The following is a 20,916-nucleotide window of genomic DNA, read 5'->3' on the forward strand; positions in this document are numbered from 1 at the left end:
TTTGTCCAAACTTGACTCAAAAATCATCTATTTGACAATGTTCCTCTATTCAACTAAACAGTTAATTATGTCTGTGCTAAATATTTTTATATAGCTTCTGTTGTATAATTACTACTTTATGTTGTAATTCTTTTTTTGTCCCCCCCCCATTACTTCTCTCTGTCAAGGGCTTTGGAATTGCCCTCAATAAATACTCAAGAGTCTCCAACTTGGAGATGTTTGATTAATGATTTAAAATAAGTTATTTATGGGGTGCGTCGGTGGCTCAGTTTGTTAAGTGTGTGACTCTTGATTTCAGTTTGGGCCATGATCTCAGGGCCATGAGATTGAGTCCCACATCGGACTCCATGCTGATCCTAGAGCCTGCTTAGCATTCTCTCTTTCCCTTCCCACTCCCCCTTCTCCCCAGGTGCATGTACTCTCTCTCTCTCCCTTAAAAAAAAAAAAAATTAGCTATTTCCTAAGAACTTCCCATGTGCAGAACATGGTACCAAAAACATTAATCTGCACAATAACCCTAAAATATAGGTGACATATTTCCCCATTTAACAAATGAGGAAACTAAGACTCAGGGGGTTTAAATATCTAGTCTGACACCACAAATCCAGAAATTGACAGAAAAATGATTCAAACCTAGGATTTGTGATTCTAGAGAACACAAATAATGAAGAAATTATTGAAAATTAGGTTTTCCTGCTGTGCCTGGGTAGCTCAGTCATTTAAGCATCTGCCTTCAGCTCAGGTCAAGATCCCAGGGTGGTGGGATTGAGCCCCACATCAGGCTCCCTACTCAGCAGGCAGTGTGGTTTCTCCCTTTCCATCTCCTGCTCCTCCTGCTTGTTCTCTGACTTTCCCTCTGTCAAATAAATAAGTAAACTCACCAGAGAAAAAAGAAAAAATTGGGTTTTCCTTTATAAACATGATACACTATATATGAGATTGTTTACTATTTGTACTTAATTAGCATGTAATACAATAGTTATGTGCATCATTATATATATCAGAGTATCTATAGTATGAATTGTTATTGAAACAGTAGATTGTTCCTATACCGTGAGTCTTCTTAGTCTATAGTTCATAAAACTTCCTTAGCTATTCGTGCAGTGTGATGTTCTGCTTTCAATCTAAAAAATCAGTGGAAATTTGATGAAATTATCTCATTATCTCATACTTTTAGAAAAGAAGAATGAAATTGGGCTGCTGAAGGTAGAAACAACTATCTGTATTATCTAGTCTGTGTGATAGGAGATGTAGGTTAAATATAATACACATTTAGATGCTTTGAATAATAATTACAGAGTCCCATTATTATAATGTTATTGAGTCATGACAGGGAGAGATCCAGCCTTGGAAAGATGTTAAACTATCCTTTTTCCCCCTTTTTAAAATCTGCTTGTTTTAAGGACTCTTAATATCTATGCTTGACACAGACCAGGAAAGATACACCTATTTGGAAATCTTTTTACTTTTATCAGTGGTCAGGGCCAGCTACATAATTTGTGAAACCCAGTGAGAAATGAAAATGTGGGGCCTCTTTATCAAAAATTACCAGGAATTATGAGATGACAACAGCAGAGCACTAAACCAAGAGTGGGACCCTTTTAAACTATGGGGCCTTGAGCAACTGAATAATTCATATACCATGAAACTGGTCTCTACTGCCACCATGACTAGGAGGAACTTTTGAGTGATAGAGTGACTTACCCTCACTTCTGAGCTTTAAGTGTCATTCCTCCTTACTAACCCAAATTATAACATTCTTAATTGGCATGGTTGAGTACAAAACATGCATACACGCACACACACACACACACACACACACACAGACACATCAGGAATGTATATACCTACATTGAATATGTATATATGTATGGATGTACTCTTGACATAAATATATTTTTACATGTGTATGTATATTTACAGATGACTATATTTCAAAAACCTAAATTAGTAACAATATCTGCTTAATGCAGAAGTCTAGTTTTTGTTTGTTTTTTTTTTTTAAGATTTTATTTATTTGCTTGACAGAGATCGCAGGTAGCAAAGAGGCAGGCAGAGGGAGACAGAGGGAAGCAGTCTCCCCAGTGAGCAGAGAGCATGACGCAGGGCTCGATTCCAGGATCCTGGGATCATGACCCAGAACAAAGGCAGAGGCTTTAACCCACCAAGCCACCCAGGCACCCCAGAAGCCTAGTTTTGATGATTTGTAGTATCTCTATCCCCAATCCTGTTTCCCTAAATAATTTAAAAAATTAAAGTCCAGGTAGAGTACCTAAGTGAGGTAGTTAACTACCTCTCTATTGCCATTTGGAACTTGAATGATATATATGATTTCACTGGAACTTTTCTTTATTTTTTTAATTTAAATTCAATTAGCCAAGGTAATAAATACATCAGTAGTTTTTGTAAGAGGGTGCTTCTTTCTCCAAATGCTCACCAATATTTGTTGTTCCCTGTTGTTCCCTTGTTAATTTTAGCCATTCTGACTGGCATAAGGTAGTATGTCATTGTGTTTATGATTTGTAGTTCCCTGATGGCAAATGATGTGGAACATTTTTTCATTGTAATATTATGTGACTAAGTCCTCAAAAAAGAATATATAAATAAGTCCTGAAAATTAACAAGAATAAGACAGTTCCAACAGAAAACCAAGCAAAACCTGACAATTCACAGCAGAGAATATCCAAATCATCATCAGCCATACAAAAAGTTGTTCAACTTTATCAGTCATCAGGGAAATCCAAATAAAGCCACAATATGATAGTACCCACCTACCAAAGACAAAAAGTACCAAGTGTTAGTGAGAATAGAGTAGCCATAACTATCCTGCATTTTGGGAGTTTATAAATTGGGACAACCACTTTAAAAAGCTGTTTGGCAGAATCTAAAAAAACTGGGTCGTTCTTCTCCTTAGTATGTAACTTGTAGAATTCTCTGCATATATTTTCATCCAATAAACGTGTATAGGAATCTATTCATAATAGAAAAAAACCTGGAACTTCCCAAATGCCAATCAGCAATAGTATGGGTAAATTGTGGTATATACAAATGGAATTTTGCTCAGTAATAAGAATGAATGATCTGCAACTAAATACAACAAAATGGATGAATATCAAAAAACATAATGTTGAACAAAAATTCACAGATACAGAGGGGTATATACTGCATGGTCCCACTTACATAAAATACAACAGAAAATTAAAACTAATCTATACTGTTTAAAGTCAGGATAGTGATTACCTATCACTAGTGGTGTGGATAAACAGTGACAGTGATTGAACAGAGCCTAAAGAGAGTTTCAGAGTACTGGTAATGACCTTTTTAAAAAATGGATGTTATGCATCTGGATGTATTTTTTTTGTCAAATGCACTGATCTATGCATTTACAAGTACTTTTCCATATCTGTAAGAAACTTGTGAAAAAGTTAAAAATATGTATTATCTTGAATTCATACCCAACTAGTTAAGTAATAGCCCCATTTTAGAGATGAAGAAAATAGTTTAAGTTACTTTTAGTTACTAATAGCCAGGCAATTATTACATAGCTCAGATTAAATGATCTTTAGTTTCCTGTCTAGTTCAAGATACTGTAATTTTACAAGTCCACCAAATTAGAATCTAATTAACTTTCAGATTTTCTTTTTATTCTAATTTTCATTCACCTTCCTAATCTATTAAAGTCTAAATTTCAATATGCACAGATAAGTTTCCTTGATATTTAAAATAATACTACAGGGGCACCTGGGTGGCTTAGCTGGTTGAGCATCTGATGTTGATGTTGGCTCAAGTCATGATCTCAGGGTTGTGAAATCAAGCCTCATGTTTGGCTCTGCACTCTGTGGGGAGTCTACTTGAGATTTTCTCTCTCCTTCTTCCTCTGCTCCTCCCTCTTACTTGTGTGTGCACCCTTTCTCTCTCTCTCTCTCTCTCTCAAATAAATAAATCTTTAAAAAATATATACTACAATAGGCTTTCTTGAATATTGCAGAATTTGTTATTTATATTAATTTCTTATTTATTTTTTATACTTACTTTTTTGTAGGCAAGCAAACGTCGGACTACAATTGTCATAGCACACCGACTTTCCACTATTCGAAATGCAGATCTCATTGTGACTCTGAAAGATGGGATGGTGGTGGAAAAAGGAACACATGCTGAACTAATAGCAAACCAAGGTCTATATTATTCACTTGCAATGTCACAGGTATGTTTATGTTATATAATGCTATGTTAGCAGAGTTTTTTTTTTTTTAACTTTTCAGAGATCATACCACAGAAGTATTGAATCATCATCTCAGTTTTCAGAAAGCAACCAAGGAATTCCTCAATGAAGAAATTCACTGTGATTAATATCTTCAGCGTTGTGCTAGATAATATGAAAATTAAAGAATTAATGGCTACATAGCACCTAATAATTGCTGGGCGCACTGCAAATAGGCTTCAAAGCTTGTACATGGCAGATCCAGAACAGTCTAACTCTATATACTGTCATCTTCTCATTAGAACACAAATTTAACACACAATCTCTGAAAACTTAGTTGCAGAGGCAAAATGCAGAATCCTGCATATGGATGTTACAAAAGGTAGAAATAACCAAAACTCGTAGGGAGAAGGGAAGCTACATTACCCATGGAAGGTTTCATGAAGAAGTCTTGAAGGCTAGAGGTGAGAGTTAGAAGAGGAAGAGAAGTCTTTGTGGGTGGAGAAGCACCACAGATGTAACAAGGAACTTAGTGTGCAACAAACAGAAAAACCAGCCTTCCTCCCACAAGTAAAAATGAATGTTGGGAACATAATCAAAAACAGTTGTATTAGGAAGGCAAATCATGGAAATTCTTTTTTTTTTTAAGATATTATTTATTTGACAGAGATCACAAGTAGGCAGAGAGAAAGGAAGGGAAGCTGGCTCCCTGCCGAGCAGAGAGCCCGATGCGGGGCTTGATTCCAGGACCCTGGGATCATGATCTGAGCCAGAGGCAGAAGATTTAATCCACTGAGCCACCCAGGCACCCCCAAATCATGGAAATTCTTAGAAACCAGGCAGAAGAGTTATTTATTTTTTTACTCTGACTTACTTTACTGTATCAGAATCACTTAACGCATTGCCTGCCACATAGTAGGCATTCAATAAATGTTTGCTGAATAAAAGGATATATATAAAAATGTATGTTATATAAACCACACCCTCTCAGGTAGACTAGAAAGCTTATCAATCAAAAGCTTTAGCCAATCAAAAGGAGGCATGATAATGCTGATAAAGCTGAAGGCACTCTGGCAAATTCTTTTTTTCAGATCCACATTTCAGCATGCCAGGTGATCTCGCATACTTTTTTCATTAGGACACATTAATATAAATTGTAGGAATTAGGCTGTAGCTAACTTCCTCCTTCTGGCCCAGGTCTTCTCTTGACCTGGAAGGCAGTCTTCTTTTCAAGGGGTCATGTACAGACAACAAATCTCACCACTTTGCAGTTTATTTTACTTCTTCAACTTTCTGATTACATTTTTTTTAAGATTTTAATTATTTATTTGACAGACAGAGATCACAAGCAGGCAGAGAGGCAGGCAGAGAGAAAGGAGAAAGCAGGCTCCCTGCAGAGCAGAGAGCCCGATGTGGGGCTCGATCCCATGACCCAGGGATCATGACCCGAGCCAAAAGCAGAGGTTTTAACCCACTGAGCCACCCAGGCACCCCCTGATTACATTTTTTATGTTAATATTATTATTCCATATATAAAAGACCTATATAACTCAACATGAGAAAAAAACAAATCCAATTTTAAAATGGCAGAAAATATAAGTAAACATTTATCCAAAGAAGACATTCAGATGCCCAACATGAAAAGCTGCTCAATATTACTCATCATCAGGAAAATACAAATCAAAAATATGATAAGATATCACCTCACATGTGTCAGAATGGCTAAAATAAAAACCACAAGAAACAAGTGTTGGTGAAAATGTTGAGAAAAAGGAAACTTCATGCACTATTGATAAGAATGCAAACTGGTGGAGCCACTGTGGAAAACTGTATGGCAGGTCCTCAGAAAGTTAAAAATAGAATTACCCTCTGACCCAGTAATTGCACTACTTAATATTTAGCAAAAAAAAAAAAAATACAAAAACACAAATTCAAAGGAAAACATGCACCCCTGTGTTTATTGCAGCTTTATTACAATAGCCAAATTATGGAAGCAACCCCAGTGTCCATTGATTGATAAATGGATAAAGAAGATGTGGGGTGTGTGTGTGTGTGTGTGTGTGTGTGTAGTGGAATATTATTCAGCCATAAAAAATAATGAAATCTTGCCATTGGCAACAACATGGATGGAACTAGAGAGAATAATGTTCAGTGAAATAGGTCAGTCAGAGAAAATCAAATACCATTTCACTTATATGTGGAATTTAAGAAACAAAACAAATAAGCAAAGGGAAAAAGAGAGAGAGAGAAGCCAAGAAAGAGAGTCTTCAACTATAGAGAACAAATTAATGGTTACCAAAGGGGAGGTGGGTGGGGGAGGAAGGGAGGGTAAGTTAAATAGGTGATGGGGATTAAAGAACACACTTATCATGACCAACACTGAGTAATGTATAGAATTGTTGACTCACAATAGTGTACATGTAAAACTAATATAAAGCTGTATGTTAACTATACTGGAATTAAAATTTAAAACTTAATAATTTTCACAAATTAGAAAATTTAGAAAGTTATGATCCTCCATCTCATCATCAAACTCAAAACTTCACATTTAAAACCTTAGATTTCTCCACAATGCTAGAATAAGTTATTTTTAAACATCTGCTATAAAGCAGGGATAGTCTTTAAAAAGTTTGAAAATATAATCTTATATTGATTCAAAAACTGCCAGTTCCAATTTTATTTCACATTAGACCATATTTTACTTTAAAAATTAAAGTTAGCTGTTATATGCAAGTTGAATTTGCGTGATTTTCTTTCCAGAGTAGACTTAATAAGTTATGAAATTATGAAGTTCAATATTTTCAAACTAAAAAGTATAATAATAGAAGAAAATTGCTATGGTTAAATTAATCCTATTTTGAAATTTTTTAAAAAAACCAGTACACTCAGATCTTTCTTTGAAGTACCATGTCTTGATTTTTCATTATAACTAAACAAAAACTCCATTATTAGGTCTTAGATTAAAGAGTTTCATAGTGTAAGGAAAATAAAAATGGAATGTTTGTGATATAAGTGTATAAATACTTAAAATGCCCTATTCTAAATGGATTAGTAGTCTCTCATTACCTAAAATAATGTTCATTCTGATAAAACAATACTATTTTAATATTCAATGAACAACTACAATATTCTGGGTACTGCATAGTAAATATAACATCCATGATATCTCCATAGACAGGAACTCATTTCTGAAACACTAGAAGTGCGTATTTACCGCTGTGCCTATAGTGTCCAAATGAATCAGTTTATTAGAATCCATGTGTCCCTAAGTACTAAGAAGTTAATATTGCTAAGGGAATCAATTCCAGGAAACAGAATAGTAGTGGTTAGGATTATGGGCTCTGGAGACATTATAAATTTGAAAATCGTGACTCTGCCACTTAACAGTTTTAGGACATTAGGAGAGTTATTTAAATTCTCTGTGCCTCAGTTTGCTTATCTTTAACATGGGGAAAATAATAGTAAGTTATTTATGAATTACTGTGAGTATTAAATGAGTCATTCATGTAAAGTGCTTAGAATCTATGTTGGCATACTAGATTTTATTTTATTACTATACTAATATTATTCAGTTAAACTTTTTGAAAGTTGAAATCATGAAGATTAATGCTATAATTATTTACCTTGAACATACATGATAATTTCCAGACCTATTCCTTTAGTCATACATGATTATTTTCAGACCTATTCCTTTAGTGACTTTTCACATGAAAATTAAATAAAAACAAAGTAAAGATAGATACATACCAAAACTTCTTGTCATCATTATTTTGTCTAGCAGCCTTCGCAGGAAAAGAACATGTCTTTGATCTGTTAAAGAAACTTCTTAGAAAAATTTATTATGAGAAGAGGTCAAATTTTTATTTTAAACTTGCCACAAAGGAAATAGCTCTTGAAAAAAGACAAATAAAGGATTTCTTGGTAGTGAAATTTATAGAAAAAAAGAGAAAGTGATAGCATAGAAGAAAGTCTGATTAAAGATGTTAGGATACTATAAGGCTGGTTAAAATTTACTGTACTTTGAAATGCCTGATTAACAGTTGTTAAACTTGTCAAAGAGTCACAGTCACTGAAAAGACTTCCACGTACATATTCTCATTTGCATCTAAATCCACCTAAGGCTTTTTGTCTCCGCTCCCCACCCCAGACACCATCATCCAAACCGAGCTGCTCATTTCTGTCGTCTCCCATCCCGTCTTTTCATGGAGAAGCCACAGAATTACTTATACCACATTCAGAGGAGCAGGAAATATGTAATTTCTTTATTTCACTAAATTTGGTCTCATTTCTCCTAATAGCAAGAAAAGCAAAAACTAGACTTAGAGCAATCTGATTTAGAACTTTATCTTATCAAAAAAAAAAAAAAAAAAAAAACTTCATCCTATCCAGTGATTTAAACAGTTGTTTTTTGTTGTAGGTGGGTTTTGTTTCGTTTTCTTTTTAAGTTAACTTGATGTCTCTGGGAATTTTTATTCTCTAGGAACTGGTCCTACTGATTTTGCTTTCTGAACAGTTTGGAATGGGCAGGAGTTGCTGGCCTGGAAAGTATTCCTGCCTCCTGAGATCTCTCTCAGGCCCAGGGCTAGCATCACATTTAAGTGCCTAGTGATATTTTATAAATTTACAAGCTCTACAAAAGGGTAGGAAAGGTAGCTACTCTGCTGTAGGTAGCAGCAGAGTCAGAAAGAGCATTTGAGTCATCTCCCTCATGAAGATCTTTTTACTAAAATCTGTCCCTACTAATGGAATAATTGTTTTGAACTAAGGCATTGTTTTTTCCAGTTAAAGTACAGGTCTTTGGAAAAGAAGCCACAATAAGCTCTTGTCACTCATTAATATTTTAGTAAAAGTTGGACTTACTCGCTCTCTACCAAGCCTGAAAACTTCAGCGAGAGCTGTACAAGAATATATCACTTTCAGTATCAAAAAGGCAATACAGTTTTAGAGGGGTGCTTAAGAAAAGTCCTGAATTTTGAAAACATTGTTCTAATAGTAACATATATTCTTCATTTAAGGATATTAAAAAAGCTGATGAACAGATGGAATCAATGTCTACTGAAATAAGTATCAACTCCGTTCCTCTGTGCTCTGTGAAGAGCAGCAAGTCAGACCTTCCTAACAGGTCTGAGGAATCCATCCAGTATAAAGAGGTAATGGGTAATGGTTTAAGTTTTATTCACATGTTCTCCAATTAATTTTTATTTAACTCTTGTAATATTTAGAATTTATGATAAAATGTTACTATAACAGTAAGTGTACAAAACATAAGTCTTTCCCAAATTTCACTATAATATCACTGTGATGCTTTAAGAAAGTGGCCCTCAAACAAGACCATATATGTCACAGGCCATTTTGGGGTCAAGAAAACTCTTAAGAATGGGCTTGTTCTTCTTTTTCTAGTTCCTTTAGGTGTAACAGGAATTGGCTAGTGAAAATTCAGAGAACTTTAAGGAATGCAGAGGTAGGAGATAAAAGTAGAAACCACTACTGAGGTTAAAATAGAGATCCAAGGAAGAGTCTCATTTTTTTCCCCCTGTCAAGGCTGAGATTCATGCCTTGGTTCAGATGACACAGCTTTGGTTCAGTGGATAGCAGAGAAGTTGCTAAGGTACCTCACTGGTGGAGTTTGCTGGAAATCTGTACTGTTGCATACCAGAACCTACTGGGTAACAAGAGAAGCTACGGGGTACTGTTGGAAGCAGGAGCTGGAGAGGTTGCCCTCTGCAGGAGTCAAGTACAGTTCCATGTGTAAGCAGGTGCAAGCATTAGTCACTTGACAAAAACACAGACCAGTGCTGTCTGGGTCCCCTGGTTACACCTCTCCTGGCCAAGCCAAGAGCTGGAGAAAGCATTTGCTGGCCAAACATAGGAGAAAACTGTGCTCAGCAGGCACCTACTCTGACAAAACTCTGCAAGCAGAGCAGCAGAGAGAAAAGCTTATCATGGAGGAGCCTTCTCAGAAAGCCACCAGAAAGAGAAGAAAAATTCCCTCCTTGTGCAACATTTTTCCAGTACCCTTAACATACAAGGCTTGACATCTTACTAACTGGTAAAGGAAAAATGTTTATAAGGCAAAAGGTGGATTTAGACCCAAGAGGAAATAAATCAGTAACCATGACAGAGATGGTATTATTTTAAATAAGGGGAATAGCTAATATAATGGCCTGGAGTTGGGGGTCACATTGATTAAGAAGAAAGGGATGAGCAGAGAGCTGTGTGAGATATTCAGGGACCACATCTGTAGCACTTTGTAGACCATAATGTGTGTGCGTATAGATATATATATAGCAGTGATAAATGGAAATATTTTATTTTAAGGTTCCTAACTGATATGCAATATTACTTGAAGGTAGACTATGACCTTACTAGTAGTCAAAGTTGATTTAAGAGCCAAAAAAAAAAAAAAAGGAATAAAGAAGGTTTTTTCATAATTTTAGAAGGATCAGTTTGGGCACCTAGGTGGCTCACTCATTGTCTGCCTTCAGCTCAGGTCATGATACCAGGGTCCTGGGATTGAGCCCCACATCAGGCTCCCTGCTCAGCGGAAAGCCTGCTTCTCCCTCTCCCACTCCCCCTGCTTCTATTCCCTCTCTCTCTGTGTCCCTCTCTGTCAAATAAATAAAATCATTTTAAAAAAATAAGTAAAAGAATCAATTTATCAAGAACTGAAAAGAGTAATAAAAAATCACAATTTTATTCAGAGATTTCAATACATCTCTTAAATATTGATAAAACAAGTAGAGAAAATTCGGCAGAGAAATCGCACTACTTGATATTTACCCCTAAAGATACAAATGTAGTGATCCGAAGGGGCATGTGCACCCAAATGTTTATAGCAGCAGTGTCCACAAGAGCCAAACTATGGAAAGAACCTAGATGTCCATCAACAGATGAATGGATAAAGAAGATGTGGTATAGATATACAATGGAATACTATGCAGCCATCAAAAGAAATCTTGCCATTTGTGATGACGTGGATGGAACTAGAGGGATCAGGCAGGAGACAAACCATAAGAGACTCTTAATCTCACAAAACAAACTGAAGGTTGCTGGGGGGAGAGGAGGAATGAAGAGGTTGGTTGAGTTATGGACTTCGGGGAGGGTATGTGAAATGGTGACTGCTGTGAAGTGTGTAAACCTGGCGATTCACAGGCCTGTACCCCTGGGGCTAATAATACATTATATGTTAATAAAAAATTAAAAAGGAAAAAAAATTCAGGGATATAGATGACTTTAATAGCATTCTCAACCAGCTTAACCTAATAGAAATTTATATAAGTCTCCATGTATCAGCTGAAGAATACACATTCTTCTCAAATGCATCTGCAACATTTATTGACCATATTCTAAGCCATAACACAATATATTTTTTTTAATTCATATAATGCACAGTGTATTACTTAAGCTATGTATAATTACATCAGAAATCAAAAACAGAGGGAAGCCTGGCTAGCTCAGTTGGTAGTGCGTGCAACTCTTGATCTTGGAGTTGTAGGTTCAAGTCCCATGTTAGGTGTATAGATTAGTTAAAAATAAAATCATTTTTTAAAAAAAGAAGAAAAAAGAAAAAGAAATCAAGAACAGAAGGTGGTCTAGAAATCTTGAAATACTTGGAAGCTAAACAACTCACTTCTAAATAATACATGGATCAAAGAAGAAAGGAGAAATTCAAAAGTATTTTGAACTGAATTAAAATGAAACCAAACATAATCAAAATGTATCCTGTGATCCAGCAACTGTACTACTAAGTATTTACCCAAAGAATACAGAAACACTAATTCAAAGGGATACATGCACCCAGATGTTTATAGCATCATTATATACAATAGCCAAATTATGGAAACAGCCCAAGTATCCATCAACCAATGAATGGATAAAGAAGATGTGGTAAATATACACAATGGAATATTACTTGGCCATAAAAAAGAATGAAATCTTGCCATTTTAAACAACATGGATGGAGCTAGAGAGTATTATGCTAAGTGAAATAAGTCATAGAAAGACAAATACTCTATAATTTCACTCATATGTGGAATTTAAGAAACAAAACAAACAAAAGGAAAAGAAGAGACAGAGAAGCAAACCAAGAAACAGACTCTTGGGCACCTGGGTGGCTCAGTTGGTTAAGTGACTGCCTTCAGCTCAGGTCATGATCCTGGAGTCTCAGGATCAAGTTCTACATTGGGCTCCCAGCCTAGCAGGAAGTCTGCTTCTCCCTCTGACTTTCTCCCCTCTCGTGCTCACTTGTTCTCACTCTCAAATAAATAAATAATCTTAAAAAAAAAAAAAAAAGAAACAAACTTTTAACTATAGAGAACAAACTGATGGCTACCAAGGAGGTGATAGGTGAGGGGGTGAATTAAATAGGTGATGGGTATTAAGGAGTCACTTGTCATGATGACCACCAGGTATATATGGAAGTGTTGAAACACTGTATTGTACACCTGAAACTAATATTACACTACACGTTAACCAACTGGAATTTAAATTAAACCTTAAAAAAGGTAAGTCAAATTTTTTAAAAATGTATGTGATGACACTTAAAGTAGTATTGAGAAAGAAATTTATACAACTAAACACCTATATTATGTAAAAAGGAAAAACCCAAATTAATAACGTTATCCCTTAAGAAACTAGAAGGTAAAGAATAATTATAAAGAAAAAAAATCAATGAAATCCAAAGCTGGTTTTTTGAGAGCATCAGTAAACTGAAAAACCACTGGACTGAATAAACAAATTAAGAAAAAAGACACAAATTACCAATATCAAGAATTAGAGTGGTGACATCACTATAGGTTCTACAGATATTAAAAGAAAAATAAGATAATCTTTTGAAATCATTTATGTGAATAAATCCTACAACTCAGATGAAATGGACAAATTCTTTGAAAGACACAAACTACCAAAGCCCACTCAAGAATAAATTAATTTAAAAAGAATAGATTAATAGCTTGAATAATCTTAAAACTTGAATTTGCCATGAAAACATTTCCTTTAAAGAAAACTTCAGGCCCACTTAGCTTAACTGGTGAATTCTACCACAAAGAAAAGTGAAGAGCTCCTATTTTATGAGACCAACATTACTCTGGCATCAAAATGAACAAAGATGTTACAAGAAAACAAAATTACAGGTAAATATCCTGTAAATACAAAATTTTAGTAAATCTAATGAACCCTATATAAAAAGAAAACAAAATTACAGGTAAATATCCTGTAAATACAAAATTTTAGTAAATCTAATGAACCCTATATAAAAAGAATAATACATCATCACCAAGTAGGATTTATCTAAGAAGTACAGGTTTGGTTTAACATTAAGAAATTAATGTAATTCCTCTTAATGTTGAAAAAGAAAGCCAAAGTTGCTGACATCACAATTCCAGACTTCAAGCTCTATTACAAAGCCTTCATCATCAAGACAGTATGGTACTGGCACAAAAACAGACACATAGATCAATGGAACAGAACAGAGAGCCCAGAAATAGACCCTCAACCCTATGGTCAACAAATCTTCGACAAAGCAGGAAAGAATGTCCAATGGGAAAAAGACAGCCTCTTCAACAGATGGTGTTGGGAAAATTGGACAACCACATGCAGAAAAATGAAACTGGTCCATTTCTTTATACCACACACAAAAATAGACTCAAAATGGATGAAGGACCTCAATGTGAGAAAGGAATCCATCAAAATCCTTGAGGAGAACACAGGAAGCAACCTCTTCAACCTCAGCCACAGCAACTTCTTCCTAGGAACGTTGCCAAAGGCAAGGGAGGCAAGGGCAAAAATGAACTATTGGGACTTCATCAAGATCAAAAGCTTTTGCACAGCAAAGGAAGCAGTCAACCAAACCAAAAGACAACTGACAGAATGAGAGAAGATACTTGCAAACAACATACCACATAAAAGGCTAGTATCCAAAATCTACAAAGAACTTATCAAACTCAACGCCCAAAAAACAAATAATCCAATCAAGAAATGGGCAAAGGACATCAACAGACATTTCTGCAAAGAAGAAATCCAAAAGGCCAACAGACACATGAAAAAGTGCTCCACATCACTCAGCATCAGGGAAATACAAATTAGAACCACAGTGAGACACGACCTCACACCAGTCAGAATGGCTAAAATTAACAAGTCAGGAAATTACAGATGCTGTCGAGGATGCAGAGAAAGGGGAATCCTCCTACACTGTTGGTGGGAATGCAAGCTGGTGCAGCCACTGTGGAAAACAGCATGGAGGTTCCTCAAAAAGTTGAAAATAGAGCTACCCTATGACCCAGCAATTGCACTACTGGGTATTTACCCTATTTATTAGGGTATTTGTAAATACCCTACATTTACAAATGAAGTGATCCAAAGGGGCATGTGCACCTGAATGTTTATAACAGCAATGTCCACAATAGCCAAACTATGGAAAGAACCTAGATGTCCATCAACAGATGAATGGATAAAGAAGATGTGGTATAGATATATGGTGGAATACTATGCAGCCATCAAAAGAAATGAAATCTTGCCTTCTTCAATGACATGGATGGAACTAGAGGGTATTATGCTGAGCGAAATAAGTCAATCAAAGAAAGACAACTATCATATGATCTCCCTGATATGAAGAATTTGAGAGGCAACATGGGTGGTTTGGGGGGTAGGAAAGGAAAAAAAATGAAACAAGATGGGATCAGGAGGGAGACAAACCATAAGAGACTCTTAATCTCACAAAACAAACTGAGGGTTGCTGGGGGGAGGCGGGGAGGAGGCGGGGAGGGAGAGGATGGTTGGGTTATGGACATTGGGGAAGGTATGTGCTATAGTGAGTGCTGTGAAGTGTATACACCTGGCGATTCACAGACCTGTACCCCTGGGGCTAATAATATGTTATATGTTAATAAAAAATAAAATTTTAGAAAAATAAATTCATGTAATTTCTCTTATTAAAAAATTAAAAGAAAATATCTAATCATCTCAATCAATACAGAAAATTCATTTGACAAAATGCACTATTCCTGATAACTCTTAGCAAACTAGGAATTGAGAAAAATTGTTTCAACCTGATAAAAGGCATCAACAAAAGATCTACAGCTAATATCATTCTCAATGGTGAAAGACTAAGATCAAGAGCAAGGCAAGGATGTACACTTCCACCACTTCTAGTTGACATTGTGCCAAGTTCCAGCCTGTGCAATAAGGCCAGAAAAATAAAAGGCATCTGGATATGAAAGAAAGATATAAAACAGTCTTTATTCAGAAATAACAACTATTTATGTAACTGAGCTTAGCAAGGTTGCAGAAATATATAATCGATATACAAAAATCAAAAATAGGAATTGAAATTTTAAAAATAACATCATATGCAGTAGTATCATAAAATATGAAATACTTGGGGATAAATTTGATTTAAAAAATTACAAGATCCACACACTGAAATATATAAAGTATCACTAAGAAAAGGAAAGGAGACCTAAATAAAGGAATATACCATGTACATGAATAAGAAGTTTCAGTTCTACAGGTTCAAGGCAATACCAAACAATATTTCAGCAGGCTTTTGTGTAAAATTTGACAAACTAATTCTAAATGGAAATTCAAAAGGATAAAATAAAACAACTTTGAAAAAGAACAAAGTTGGAGGATTTGTACTACCTGAGGATTTATACTACCTAATTTCAATTCTTTATACAGCTATAGTAATCAAAATAATGTGCTATTAGCACAAAAATAAACAACTTGATCAATAGAACAGAATAGAGTTAAGAATAGACCCACACATAAGTGGTTAATTGTAGTTAGACAAAAGTCCAAAGGCAATTCAATAGTGAATGTATAGTCTTTTCAAGAAATGATGCTATCGGGGTGCCTGCGTGGCTCAGTGGGTTAAAGCCTCTGCCTTTGGCTCAGGTCATGATCCCAGAGTCCTGGGATCGAGCCCCACATCGGTCTCTCTGCTCAGCAGGGAGCCTGCTTCCTCCTCTCTCTCTGCCTGCTTCTCTGCCTGCTTGTGATCTTTGTCTGTCAAATAAATAAATAAAATCTTTAAAAAAAAAAAAAAGAAATGATGCTATACCTCTATATAACTATATGCAAAATAGTCATCCTCAATCCATACCTCAGATCACAGATAAAAATTAACTCAAAATGGATTACAGACCTTACTGTAAAACCTAAAGTTAGAAAACTTCCATAAGAAAATCCAGTAGAAAATCTCTGTGACTTTGAATTTAGCAAAGATTTCCTAGATACAACACCAAAAGCACAATTCTTTAAAGAGAAAGATGTGATAGATTAGACTTCACCAAAATCAAGACCTTTGCTATTTGTTTTGTTTTGAAGACTTTATTTATTTATTTATTTGACAGAGATCACAAGCAGGCAGAGAGGCAGGCAGAGTGAGAGGAGGAATCAGGCCTCCCGTCAAGCAGAGAGCCCGATGCGGGGCTCCATCCCATGACCCTGGGATCATGACCCAAGCCGAAGGGAGAGGCTTTAACCCACTGAGCTACCCAGGTGCCCCAAGACCTTTGCTATTTGTAAAACACTCTTAAGAGATGAAAAGATAGGCCAAAATCTGGGAGAAAATATTTGTAAGACACATATCTGATAAGGAACTCCAAAAGCACAAAAAGAATACCAGCAATCCTTGGGGCACCTGGGTGGCTCAGTGGGTTAAGCCTCTGCCTTTGGCTCAGGTCATGATCTCAGAGTCTTGGGATCGAGCCCCACATCAGGCTTTCTGTTCGTCAGGGAGCCTGCTTCCCCCTCTCTCTCTGCCTGCTTCTCTTCTTACTCGTGATCTCTCTCTCTCTCTCTTTGTCAAATAAATAAATAAAATCTTTAAAAAAAAAAAGAATACTAGCAATCCAAATGAAAAATGGGCAAAAATTTGAATATACATTTTGCCAAAGAAGATGCACATATAGGAAACAAGCATACAAAAAATGCCAAATGTCATAATTCGTTAGAGAAGTGCAAATTAAACTTGTAATTGAGATTTCATGACACACCTATTAGAATGGTGAAATCTAAAAAGACTGACAGTAGCAAGTGTTGGCAATGATGTGAAGCTACCACTGTTCCACATTTTGCTGAGGGTAATATGAAATGCTAAACACTTTGGAAAACACTTTGACAATTTCTTAAAATTCAAGAACACAAACACTTACTACCTGATCCAGCTATTCTATCTCTGGGTATCTGAAATGAAAGCATATGTGTGCATATGTGTGCATATGTGCACACAAAGTCTTAAATATGAATATTCATAGCAGTTTTATTTGTAATAGCCCAAAATCCAAATACATGTCAACAGGTAAATGGATATATAAATTTTGGCATAGCCATACAATGGAATACTGCTCAGCAATAAAAATGAATGAAGTGTTAATTTATACAATATTATGAATAAATCTCAAAGTAATTATGTTGACCAAAGAAGCCAGATGAAAAAGAATACATACAGTATGATTTCATTTAAATAAAATTTTAGAAAATCCAAAATAATCTGTAGTAACAGAAAGCATGTCAGTGATTGTAGGGGAAGAGGATTGGAAGCTGGGAGGTGTGGGAGAGGGGGATTACAAAAGGCAGTAGAAAACTTCTGGAAATAATGGATATGTTAATTATCTTGACTGTGATAATGGTTTCATGGGTGTATAGTTACATCTAAACTTACCAAGTTGTACATTGGCTCAGTGGGTTAAGGCCTCTGCCTTTGGCATCTATGTTGACAAAGCGTAGCTGTGCAAATCTGGGAGACTGAAAACTTAACATGACTGTGTTCTTGAATCCACCAACTCTCATTGGTGCCATTGGCTCAGTGGGTTAAGGCCTCTGCCTTTGACTCAGGTCATGATCTCAGGGTCCTGGGATCAAGCCCTGCATTGGGCTCTCTGCCACTGGGGAGCCTGCTTCCCCCTCTCTCTCTGCCTGCCTCTCTGCCTACTTGTGATCTCTCTGTCAAATAAATAAGTGAAATCTTTTAAAAATATATTTTTACTCTGCCATTTTTATATTTTATATTTTACATTATAAATCTGTTTAAAATTGGCTAACCTCTCTTAAGTTTCATTATGCTCTCAAACTGGAGTTCTAACCAAAGTGTTTTATTCATAGATGAGTCTTCCTGAAGTTTCTCTGTTCAGAATTTTTAAATTAATCAAGTCTGAATGGCTTTCTGTGGTTCTGGGGACGTTGGCTGCTGTTTTAAATGGAGCTGTTCATCCAGTATTTTCCATCATCTTTGCAAAAATTGTAACTGTAAGTAAGGCTAATTGTAACTGTAAGTAAAGCTAATTTGCTAATATTTTTAACAATTTTAAACAAAACACAGCGTAAGAGAACAGAACCGTTGTACTTTGACCTAGTAATGGGGAAACTGGGATTTGTAGTGTGTCACCCATAGTGTAGGATCCACAATAGGAAGGTTAACTAATGTTCTCAGGGGATAAGCCAGCCTCTATTGTGAAGTCTTGACTGGGCCTTGTTGACTGGGCAATCAGTAAAGAAATTACTTTGTTTTCTAATTTTGACTCCAGTGCCGTATCAGCATTCCAAAGCACTGAAGCAATAAAATAGACAAATACAACTACTCTTCTTTCAGCGAGTCCGAACAATGGCCATTTTTTATTACTAGCCAACTCAAAGAAAGGAAATAACAAGAGCTTAGGATTGTGCCAAGGGACTCAGGAGAGTTGGTGGATTCAAGAACACAGTCATGTTAAGTCTTCAGTCTCCCAGATTTGCACAGCTACGCTTTGTCAACACAGATGCCAATATATGTAAGATTACTGATTTTTGGAACAATTTCTAGGGACATGTATAAAGGTCTTACATTGTAGGTAGTACCTTAAATAGAAGAATATTAAGAAACCTAAATTATTAGCCATTATTAGAAATAGTAATTCAAACAAACTGGTGGTTTTTTTGAAAATATATTGTGATAATAATAGCAGAAGACTCATTGCCTGATCTCATATTTACATAGCTTAAGTGGGAAATTTGACAGCAAATCATTTTTTTATCATATGTAATGAATGTAGTGGATAGAATAATAGTACACTTCTTTTAATTATACATTCTTTTAATTATACATTCCAAAAATGTATATATAATCTTATTCTTATGTTGAAATCCATTCAAAAATTCCTGATAGATATTTCAGTTTTTTTCTCTTTCTTTTATATTTTCTTCCAATCACCTGATAAAAAATCTGTTCCGTTTCAGATATTTGAAAATGATGATAAAGCCTCATTAAAGCATGATGCTGAGATGTATTCCATGATATTTGTGATTTTGGGTGTTATTTGCTTTGTCAGTTATTTCATTCAGGTAAGTTTTTAATGAATTAAGCTTGAACATGATTATTTTTTTTAAAGATTTTTTATTTATTTTATTTGACAGACAGAAATCAAAAGTAGGCAGAGAAGCAGGCAGAGAGAAGGAGAGGAGGAAGCAGGCTCCCTGCTGAGCAGAGAGCCCGATGCGGGGCTCGATTCCAGGACTCTGGGATCATGACCTGAGCCGAAGGCAGAGGCTTTAATCCACTGAGCCACCCAGGCGCCCCAAACATGATTATTTTTTATGTCATCCTCTCTGAATTAAAAATAATAACAATAATAACAATATAAATAAAATATAAATAAGTAATGTAGTGACTAAATGTTACAAAGAAATAGAGAAGAGAATTAAGAATAAATATAAATTTGCTTTTTGTTTTTCAGGGGTTATTTTATGGCAGAGCAGGGGAAATTTTAACCATGAGATTAAGACATTTGGCATTTAAAGCCATGTTATATCAGGTCAGTGTTTATTTGATTTTTTCCTTATTTTATTTAAAATGTATTTTTCAATATTCCAGCTTATAGTTTTTCAAGTCAATTTCTTGACATAATCTTTCCTTTGATCCCTTAAGAGCATGCCTCTTGTGTTCTAAACAGCATCTAACATCAAGTTCTTACTATATATATATATATATATATATATATATATATATTTAAAGATTATTATTTATTTATTTGTCAGAGAGCGAGCGAGCACAAGCACACAAGCAGGCAGAGGCAGAGAGAGAAGCAGGCTGCCAAGCAGAGAGCCCGATGCGGGACTCGGTCCCAGGACACTGGGATCATGACCTGAGCCAAAGGCAGTGGCTTAACTGACTAAGCCACCCAGGTGTCCCTACAGTGTATTTTTCTAACAGAAGCAATTTCAGGGGTGCCTGGGTGGCTCAGTGGGTTGGGCCTCTGCCTTTGGCTCAGGTCATGGTCTCAGAGTCCTGGGATCCAGCCCCTCATCAGGCTCTCTGCTCGGTGGGAAACCTGCTTCTTCCTCTCCCACTCCCCCTGCTTCTGTTCCCCCTCTCTCTGTGTCTCTCTCTGTCAAATAAATATATAAAACCTATATAAAAAAAGTAAAAAGAAAATATAACATAATAGAAAACAGTACTTAGAGTCCATTCCTTTTCCTTATATTTATCTTGACAAATCTTTTTATTTAAGATTTTATCTTTTTATTCGACAGAAATCACAAGTAGGCAGAGAAGCAGGCAGAGAGAGGAGGAAGAAGGCTCCCTGCTGAGCAGAGAGCCCGATGCAGGGCTCAATCCCAGGACCTTGAGATCATGACCTGAGCCAAAGGCAGAGGCTTAACCCACTGAGCCACTCGGACACCCTGACAAATCTTTTGTTGTTGTTGTTGTTTTTAATGTAGTGGGTTTTTTTAATGTGGTG

General features: G+C 35.8%; 1 protein-coding gene across 1 annotated transcript in view; it reads left to right on the plus strand.

Moving 5' to 3' along the window:
* ABCB5 (ATP binding cassette subfamily B member 5) overlaps positions 1-20,916 on the plus strand; it is a 140,493-nt gene that overhangs the window by 75,373 nt on the left and 44,204 nt on the right. The window contains exons 15-19 of the mRNA XM_045089731.1: positions 4,043-4,204; positions 9,217-9,351; positions 18,305-18,448; positions 19,415-19,519; positions 19,912-19,989. Coding sequence (XP_044945666.1) covers positions 4,043-4,204; positions 9,217-9,351; positions 18,305-18,448; positions 19,415-19,519; positions 19,912-19,989 — 624 coding nt within the window. The remainder of the gene's footprint in view (positions 1-4,042; positions 4,205-9,216; positions 9,352-18,304; positions 18,449-19,414; positions 19,520-19,911; positions 19,990-20,916) is intronic.

This window comes from Mustela putorius, unplaced genomic scaffold, assembly GCF_011764305.1.
Source record: "Mustela putorius furo isolate JIRA1106 unplaced genomic scaffold, ASM1176430v1.1 tig00003845_pilon_pilon_pilon, whole genome shotgun sequence".
NCBI classification, from domain to species: domain Eukaryota; kingdom Metazoa; phylum Chordata; class Mammalia; order Carnivora; family Mustelidae; genus Mustela; species Mustela putorius.